At 47.7% G+C, this 10235-nt stretch overlaps 1 protein-coding gene across 1 annotated transcript; it reads left to right on the top strand.

Moving 5' to 3' along the window:
• Positions 1–2222: 2222 nt before the first annotated feature.
• Positions 2223–3997, top strand: LOC119169552 (piggyBac transposable element-derived protein 3). Its single transcript, XM_037420592.2, has one exon. It carries the CDS (start codon positions 2509–2511, stop codon positions 3925–3927), a length of 1419 nt encoding a protein of 472 aa, XP_037276489.2. The 5' UTR covers positions 2223–2508; the 3' UTR covers positions 3928–3997.
• The last annotated feature ends 6238 nt before the right edge of the window (positions 3998–10235 follow it).

Below are 10235 nucleotides of genomic sequence, written 5' to 3' on the forward strand. Positions count from 1 at the left end.
GTAGAATAACGAATGATCACCATCTAGCGAAAAAAGCCGGCACTGATTTCTGCCCAGAGTCAGACTGAAGCAGTGTATCCGATATGCCAGCTATCTTTTCGGCCGCCATGTTGACTTGATTGCTTGATATGTGAGGTTTAAAATTCCAAAACCAGCATATGATTATGACAGACGCTGTAGTGGAGGGCTTCGGCAATTTCGACCACCTGGGGTTCTTAACGTGCTGCCCAATCTGAGTACACGAGCCTACATTTCTGCCTCCATTGGAAAGCCAGCCGCCACAGCCAGGATTCAATCCTGCGACCTGCGGGTCAGCAGCCGAGTACCTTAGCCACTAGACCACTACTGTGGGACTCGGCCGCCATGTCAGCCTTCCCAACTGTCGCTGTCGTGTGTTGGGCGTGACTATCTTGAAGCCAGAGATATACAGCGTGGCGTGGTGACGTGTCGATACCTTCTCCAGACTTCATGAGCGCGGCGAAACATTAAAGCAGCAGCGCACCCTCACCCAAGCGTACACACAAGCACCACGTAGTAATGCTTAGATCGTCGAATTCTGACGGCCGTGGTCGAGCACTCCGAGCGCGACGTAACGCGAAGCATCGCCAGAAAAATACAGGGAAAGACTGAGTCTGGAGAGGAGGAGAACGGCTAGTGACTTTGGCAACGCTTTTCGCACCGCCCACGATTCCCGGGTGGTTCATTTCTTTGGAGCGTGTTTGGAGACTAAGTGGTTCGCACGTGGCACGCTTCCCTCTGTGGTTGCTCTTCAACGGTCTATGCGTTCATCGCGCTCTCCTATTGGGTTCCCTTACTCCTTCTTCGGGTAACTTTGCCTTACAGTGTAGGATGGAATCTGGCTTGGTAGGAGCTAGCCGTGGTAGACGCCAGCGTTCTTATTCAGGCTAATCTTAATTTCAAGTCATTGGCATAGGTATTCATAAAAAGGGAGGTACGTTCCCCTTTTCCCACTATCCGGATATGCTGGAGCGTTGCTCTCACCAGACCAAAATACCGGCGTTTCAACTTTTTACCCTCAGTGGTACAGATTTCTCGCCGCGCCTGCTTGAGAGGGCCGCAACTATAGTTGCCTATGCAGGCTGTCAAACGGTTGCGCAAACTAGCTCCTGCCGTCTCATCATTCAAGAGTCTGTTGTCTACTCGCCAAGGGTGGCAGAAGACAAATTGCCGTTAACCTCAAAGGACACTAGCACGGGCCTGTGGTCGGATATGACCAAAGAGCATAAAGTAGGGTCAACCACCTGACAGTCTACGACTGTTGAATGCAGAGATGGAGTCACATACACTCGGTCTAAGCGAACCTGCGAGGTGATACGTAACCAGGTGTGTTGAAAACTTTTCCCATGACACAGTGTGTACGCGTATAATAGGTTAAATTTTTCTACAATTTTCTTTAGTTCTGAACTGTAAATGTCTCTTTTCTCCCTGCCCAGGCCTGTGCTATCGCTTAAAGTAATCAAAACGCAGTTAGAATCACCTGTTAAAATTAGGTGCTTCCTTTCAGACAGCATCGGGTTTAATTGTCTGTAAGTGCCTGCCATTGCTTGACTTTTTACCGACGCGTATATACTGATTAGCCTAAATTGCTCTTCTTGAAACTCAAACACTACCATTAGACCACCTGGGTTCAACGTGCAGTGGCCTCCATTAAGAAGAGGCCAGTTAACCCTTTGTATCCCAGCGGCAACAAACGTTGCCATTACATAAATTGGCACTAAAAATCTCGTGTGAGTCGCCCAACATTGAAATTTCGTTTTTTAATTTCGCGTTATATTGAAGTTTCAAAATATGCTAACTAGATGGCGCTACCTGTATTGACAACTCCACCACAACACAAAGAAGAATGGCGTCTTCCTCAAAATGCCCTCCACGGTAAGTACCTCCGCGTTACAGTGATATCTCACTATTTATCTGCTATTTCTTCCTTTTAAATACTTCTGGTGTAATAGAGAAATTCACCAGGAATATTTTGATGTCAATTGCTCTAGGAAAAACCCATTAGAAGTATTTATTTTTCGTCCGTGCTGTGTTGCGTACACATATGTTGCCGTCAGGAATACGGGGCTCCTAAGTTTCACGAATTGGTCTGTGGGGCTGCTTTTCGTTCGCTTTGTTTTATAAAACGCCGTGGTTTGCCACAAAAATTTTGGTTTTTAATGCAACACAATATCTCTCTGCAGGCGTGGATTAACGGACACCGAAATCCAGGGAATTTTGTTCGACTGGCCAAGTGGGAGTGAATGCTCCGATTTGGAAAGCTCCGACGATGACCAGGCGGAAAGGACCGCAAGTCAACATTGTAGTGGGACAGATTCGTCTAGCTTGTCAGACACCGACGGTCTTGATGTCGAAGAGTCCACTACTGTGAAGAACAAGATAAAAAAGACCTGGCACTGGGTAAAGAAGGACCTTGACATCAACGAAGGCTTTGCTACTAGCATTCTAAGTCCAAGAGTCTCTGCGGCCGAGGCTAAAACGCCTTTGAGTATGTTTACTAAGCTGGTAGATGAGGATTTGATCGAACATTTGACATTCGAAACAAACCGATTCCGGGTCCAGAGCAACCGCACGAGAGTAAAACCTGTGACGCTTGAAGAAATGAGGAAGTTTCTCGGTATGATCCTGTACATGTCTGTAGTGTCCATGCCATTCAGGCGCATGTACTGGTCCCGGTTATTGCGCCAATCCTACATTGCGGACTGCATGCCAAGAAATCGCTTTGACGAAGTGATCTCACTTTTCCACGCGTGCAACAACGACACCGAGAAGAAAAAGGAAGAAGATGGCTACGACAAGCTTTACAAGGTCCATCCGTTGCTCAGCCGGCTGAATTATAATTTCCAGGGTGCTGCAGAAATGGAAGATTGCCTTGCCGTGGATGAAATGATTGTACCATTCAAAGGCCGACACAGCCTCAAGGTGTACATGAACAAAAAGCCTAGAAAGTGGGGCTACAAAGTGTGGACACTGGCCGGGAGATCCGGCTATGTGTACAAAATTGAGCTTTACGGAGACAATTTAGTCATTGACCCAACGGATTTGTCAAATGACATAGGAGAAAGTGGAAAAATTGTTGTGCGACTCTCTGAGAGCTGTGAAGGGAAAGAAATATTTTGTGACAACTTCTTCGCTTCAGCAGATCTTCTAGTTGAAATGAAGAGTCGCGGATTAGGATGCGCAGCAACCATGAGAAACGGCAGAATTGGACGCTGCCCCCTAAAAACCGAAAAATGCCTGAAGGGGGAAGGCCGTGGATCCTTTGATTTCCGATCAGAAAAGGACAGTGGCATTATTATTTGTCACTGGCATGACAACCGCAGCGTCATGATTGGATCGAATACCCATAGTGTAGGTCCTGTGGGCGTCTGCCGGCGATACGACAAAAAAGCAAAAACATACACCGAAGTTTCCCGACCGAGCTTGGTAAGAGTATACAACCAAAGCATGGGTGGTGTCGACAGAGCGGACCAGCTGCTTTCTTTCTACCGCAATGAGTTGAAGACGAAGAAGTGGTACAAGGGGATCATTTTTCACTTGCTAGACCTTGCTGTTGTGAACAGCTGGTTGTTGTACCGCGCCGTAAAGGATTCGGAAATCCAGCTCGCAGAATTCAAGCTTCAGGTCGCCTTTGGGCTAATGAAGTCAGAAAAGTCACACGAAGCGCCCATCCATGACCGTACTCTGACCGAAAATTGGCTGTCGAACCGAGCTTCAGATGTACCCACTTCCGTCAGGTATGATGGGGTAAATCATCTGCCTGTCAAAGTGCCGCAGAAAAGTGCCCCAAGGTGCAAGCTACCGCAGTGTTCACGGAGAACAAGGCTCCAGTGTAAGAAGTGTAAGGTGTACCTGTGCGTCGAAGAAGATGGACCAGCAAACTGCTTTGAAAGGTTCCACACTGAGTGACTTCGTGTTCCTAGTGTACACATATGTGTACGTTGTTTTTCTTCAATAAATAAGGTTTTGTTGAAGGACACATATTTTTTTCTGTGTTATTTGGGACATTTTAATAGAGAGTCAGCCAATAAACGCTTGCTGTTGTGCCTACGAACAGCATGGGATACAAAGGGTTAAACACAAATATGCTGTGCCACATGCATGTTGTGTGGGGAACGAGAAAAATCTATGTACACAGAACTACTTTACCAGTCCCCAAAAGCTTTGCGCAACGAATTTATGTTTGTTTCCTGCTGGCATAAAATGTCGCACTGAAACTTTTTGGCTCTTCTAAAGACTAGCTTTTGTTTCTATGGGGTATTTAGACCCCAGAAATATCATGTAGTTATTTTAGGACATTCGCATTTGCTAAAGAACACAAAAAGAATGACTTTTTTCCTTTTGCAGCGCCTAGTTGATATGACCATGTTATTCTATAAACCAAGTAAACCAAACAATTTGCCGATTGGCATAGTCTGCACTAACCCCTACAGGAAAAACTGAAACGGCGGAAATTTGTGTAGAACCTAGATAAACGATATGCTAAAAACGGCAGGTATCACGCTCACAGTTTACGGTAGGCCCCATCAAGACTAAATACGGCAGACCTGAACCCGCTCATTGTGGGGCCATCGTGCAGCGTACCAATATACTGGTGAGAACATCCTACTCAAGGAGAAAAAAAAAAGAAAGACAACACATATGGCACTCGTGTGTATGGGCCGCTGTACCACATGGCTGCCTGACTTCGAAAACATAAAGACATAAGTGCGCTCACACATCGTTATCGCTTGCCTCCCTGTAGGCGAGAAAAAAAAAGAAGAACCTGCATCACATGCTAAGTGTTGCGAACTCATCCACTCTACGGCTGCCACGTTGACGCTAATCTTATGAGGCAGTGAAATAGTCAAAATGAAGCTTTGCCTGGAAAACGCACGCTGAACTTATGCGCAGCAGACTCGGCCAACTGCCTCACGCCACCACCTAAAAAGCAGATGACCGCTCTGGAGTTTAGGACTTCGGATATACATGGCATTTGCGCTTTCGCACGATATCGCAAATACCTTATTGAATTGTTCTTAGTGCGCGGCTCAGCAATGACCTGCCTGGAACATATCGCCAAAAAAAAAAGCCCGTCGTATGGCACGGGCTGCCTGTTGGTATTGTGGACGCGCAGCCGTTCTAATTCTGGCAGATATCTTTGTGGCCACATTACGCAGCTGTACATTCACATCGCACACTTTTCGCAAGAGTGGGCGCATGAAGCTCTTCATGCTTCCAGACGACTAGGTATAATCATTTGCAATGACAATAAGTACCAGAGTGCAATAAATACATAGCACAGTTTGAGACAAGCGAAGAAAAAAAACAAAAAAACACATTACGTGCACTCTTGGCCGGTATTAAAGCAACGAAGAAACGACACACTCACGGCGCGAACAATAGGGTGCATTTCTACGACGAAGTAAAAAAGACAGAAAAAAAGGCAAAGAAGAAAAAGAAGGGCGCGGGGGTCCGACATGTTCACACAACATGATGCATGCATGACTCTTTAAGAGGACTAAACTGTTGGGGCTCGTTTTCCGACTATTTCTTCAAATTATTCACACTTCAATTTCGCACGACTGGGCGTTATCAACATCGCAAAGTACCACGTGACAATTATCGCAGAGTCACTGGGGCTTGCGTGCTATCGTCACCATGGAATTCTTCAGCCCTCGGCGCCTCGATGCTAAGAGTGGCCATGGAAACACATGACGGCGTGAAATCATGGAAAGCACCTACCTTTTAAAACGGTCGCTGTCCGTGTCCATATCATCTGCTACCGGCTTCCGGCCCGGATGTTGTTTTGACGCCACCTCTACGTGTTCGCTCCCAGACGTGCGGCCTGTCGGGCGCCCCACGGCATCACGTCGTACTTTTCTGGCGCTGCGTTGAGGCCGCCCGGCGTCAGCTTTGTGCACGCTCAAGCTCAAGGGCCTGAGCAACTTGGAGAGCGTTCCAACGTGGTCCGTATCGAGGTTGCGGTTCCGGCAGATTTGCCCTCGACCGACGCCTGCCGGCATTGACAACGTTTGCTGCTGATTGTGCTCCGGAAAGTCTGATGATGTCGGTGCACGCTCGTCAATAACAAGCTTGCCTGGCTCATGCTCGTCTGACGGCGGTGTTGTTTATTTCTGGGTTTCCACAGCAGCTCCGTCATCTTGTCTTCGCGGCCAGGCCTTCCTCCCGCTGCGCAATGTTGAGCTCCCTCCCAGGCGCGCTTCTGCGAGGCGCCGCCATGTTGCCGCGCCGACTCGGGCAGCGGTTGCTGTCAGCTGGAAATGAACGTTTCGGGGTGTTTCGGCGCGTCTTTTTCTGGCACCGTCACGGATTTTCCTTGCTTGGCTGAGCTGCTGAGGTGCTTGTCGTACGCGGTCTACAGGACGTCGTGGCCATGCGGCCTGTCATCTTCTTTCTTCTCCCACCATATTCCTCGCACAGCGGTGCTGGTTCCCGGCGCGGACTTATCCTTGAGGCTGAGCTTGTGCCCTGCTTGCAACACTTTGTACGCCGAGGGGCAGTCATCCTTCCCGTCGCTTGACACTCCCTCGGCACCCTCTCCGCAGCAACCGTGTGTTCACGGTCGCCCAACTTACTGCACTAACGGCGTCATACCCCGCTTCGTCATAACCGCTCGCGCTTCATTCGCTGTTTTCACCGTGCTTCCCTCCCTCGCCGCTGTCTGCAACCCTCTCTAACTCGGTGGCGGTAGCTTGTCTAGGCTCAGCATGGCTGCCTTCCTCCTCTATCCTCTCGTCGCAACACATGCTCACTGGCGTCTGTACGTCTGCTTGGCTGCCTGCTTACTGTGCCAGCGGTGCCGTAATAGCCTGCACCGGCGTTTTCTCCGGGATAACAAGTGGTTCCGGCCGTTCTTCGGCGTCACTCGGCTTCAGTCACTCTGCTGGGCGCAGGGTGGCCATTAAACTTTGCGTCTGACCTGTGGCGGGTGCCATGACAATTATCGAGAACTCGTCAATATCCATAGCTGCGGTCATACTATACAATTTCCTCACGGTGCAGTAGACACTGGCGTGAGCTCCACCACAGCGTGAACATGGTTCGATGCAGGTGTCTCTGCGGTGCCCGAAGACTTCGTATCTGGTGCGATGCGGAGTGTGACATTGGGCCCTGAAGTGGCCTTCTTGGTTGCAACGGCGGCAGAGACGCTTCACGCCACGGTACTCGAAGGTCGCTTTATGTCCTGCCACTCGCGCAAAGTTTGGGAGCGGGTTTTCTAGCCGCATGTCTATCATGAGACACCTGGTTTCCGTGTGAATACTTGGGCAGCCTTTATACCGCACCTCTTCGATAATTAGCATGGTTCCGTAGGACTTCAGGATGATTGCGACCGCGTTGTCGGGCGCATAACAAGGCAGATACAGGCACGTCATGCTGGCTACCTGTCGTGCCACCGGAACTGTTCAGGTTCCAAGGCGGAGACCGCCACTTTTCAAAAGGACTTCAACTGCTCGCGTCGAGTTGACGCCGACCTAGAAGTCGAATCATCCGTGGTACTAACACTGTAGATTTCTTGGATGCCAACCAGTTCTTCCATTGCATCGCTGACCTTGTCCACCGATGCCTCCAGTGGAGTGCGAACATTAAAAAAATATTTCCTTGGGTGGCAGCATGGTGACTACCTGCTTGCCAATCTCGCGCGGGCTCTTGCTTGAGAAGCCTGTAATTCTAACGGTGCAGAATCCAGCGATGAAAAGCCTGACTTGTCTATTTGTTCGTCCTTAACGCTACCCTAAGTGGCACCAAAGGGGCCAAATGATACTCCAAACAGCTCACTTTATCCACAGCGCCCATCAATATTGCTCAAGATTCAGCGTTCATATTCGTGCGATTGTCAATTAAAACAATTAGAGGGGTGAGGCACGAATCACAACGTAGTCAGCGTAGGAAAAGAGCTAGGATTGAAGAATGCAGGATTGGGGGCATGGGTAGAGCAGGAGCGTATACGATTACGCGATGAGCGTAGCGAAGAGCGAAATGTTCCTATTAAGAAAATGACATGGAAGCAGTGGTTGATCAAACAGGAACGTGAGGCCGCTCGTGAGAAAGCGGAGCAGCAACAAAAGCTGCTAGGACAAGAAATAAAAGTTCTCGAACTCCGGCTTTCTATGCGAAAAAGTGCCGCTTCTCTGCAGGCCGCATCACTGCTGCGACAGTGATTGCATCCGGGACGTAAACGTCTTCAGTCACCACAAGCTTATACCGCCGTTCAATGATGTAATGGACGAACTACATGTTTTCCAGCTCACTTTATTTCAAGTGCCAGCCTAAATAAACCGTGCACCATTCAAATATTCTGAGCGCCAAGCTAATTACTCTAGGCGCCAAACATTTATTCGAAGCGCCAACATATTTAATCCAAGCGCCAACTCAATGAGGCCGCGTGCCAGTGAGTTTAATCCAAGTGCCACCATTTTAATCCAATTGACAACGGCTTTATTTCAGGTGCCAGTCAGTTTAATCTGTGCACTATAAACACATGTTTTGCCACTTCATACAGTCCGGGCTTCGATGATTGATTTGTGGGGTTTAACATCCCAAAACCACGCTATGATTTTGAGAGACGCCGTTGTGGAGGGCTCCGGAAATTTCGACCACCTGTACAGTCTGAACATCGGAATAATGCTAACATATGGAGCGACAGGAAGAACTTTTCTCTGCCTATGCATGCTAGCGCTTATTGAAGAAGGTATAGGGCACTTTCCCCCTATCGTTTTGGTATCATAGCTTTAAGTTCAAGAAACAGTGCGTATTAATTGCATTTACATGTACTAAATGCATTTTCTCATAGAGTTCATGCCAGTCAATGCTTCATCGATACTGCATTATCCCGGCTAATCACCTACAACATCGCATATTGACCCGTGTCTACATGTGGACAAAAACGATGATGGGGGAATTTAGCGGACATCCGGTAGTGGGCATCTGGCTTGACTTGAGAACAAAAAAGGCAATCTTGCGGCAATCAAAAGGCAGGTGTAGGCATTGCCCCTGATTCACTTGACTGGTCCTTTTCGTTGAGACTGCATGATTTTACTCCAGTTTTTGAAGCGGAGCTCGTGGCGAATATTTTAGTTCTTCGAAAACTTCCTTCAAATCAAAACAACGCAGTCATAATGACGGATTTTCTTTCACTTTGTGCAGCTCTGACAGCTTCAGAGAACTCTCGAACTCTAAGGACATTTAAAACATTAGTACCCCCGTAGCTAAGACTACTGAGGTTACTAAGGGTTCCGGGACACTGTGGATAAAGAATAAATGAATTGGCCGACTCCTTAGCATGACCCGCACTAGATGGGCCAGTTTTATTCATAATGCCAGATAAGGAATATACTACAGCAATAAGATATCGAAAATCAGCCATCTCCACTGATACGATAGAAAAAGTAACTACATGGACAGAACACGACCACCTCAAGTTTCCATGGCGACCCCACTGGAGCCAGTCCAGAAAGCTCGAAGTTTTAATTACTAAAATTTGATGTGGTGTAACCCCCCCCCCCCCCCGCCTAAACCTGTATCTACACAGAGTTGGTGAGACAACATCACCCCTCGGCGCATTCTGCGGAGAAATGAATTCACTAGAACACTATTTTTTTGTATTGTCGCCGCTACGCTATACTTCAAGAAAGGTTACTAGTTATTTCATTTCTCAAAATAGGCGTTAGATTAACGACGGAAACTACGCTAAGCTTGGATGCCTTCGTTTTGGGCCATTGTCACAGGGATGCTTTCAATGCCGTTTGCGAATATATTCAAGCAACCAAGCGTATACCTTTGTGATCTTCAATCAAATATTTATTATTTATTACTCCCCATGACAAAGTGAAGTTAACGCAGCTGAGTGGTATTCACAACACCTGAAATCTCAAAATTGCTCAACTTGACTTTTCTATTTTTTCCTCTCGTTTGCTCTCTTTTTATGTGGTTTTCCTTACATTAGTCATATTATAGTACAAATTCATTACACATAGTTAAAATGATCACAGAAAAACTGCACTACACTTTCTTGGCCAATACCCCCGAGTGGGTATGAGCCATCAGCCCAAGGAAACAAACAAACAAACAAACAAACAAACAAACAAACAAACAAACAGGCTCAGCTGTTGAGAACACGCTGCTTTCGCTGTTTCAAGGCGTACCTGTGCTTTGTTCGCGTTGTACCGCGACAATATGCAGACTCGTGTCGATGGTCTGCTCAGCAGACGGCATTT

Source organism: Rhipicephalus microplus, unplaced genomic scaffold (assembly GCF_043290135.1).
Source record: "Rhipicephalus microplus isolate Deutch F79 unplaced genomic scaffold, USDA_Rmic scaffold_12, whole genome shotgun sequence".
Classification (NCBI taxonomy): Eukaryota; Metazoa; Arthropoda; class Arachnida; order Ixodida; family Ixodidae; genus Rhipicephalus; species Rhipicephalus microplus.

Coding starts and splice junctions, on each gene's coding strand:
- LOC119169552 (XM_037420592.2), top strand. CDS start 2,509: ATGTTTACTAAGCTGGTAGATGAGGATTTGATCGAACATTTGACATTC.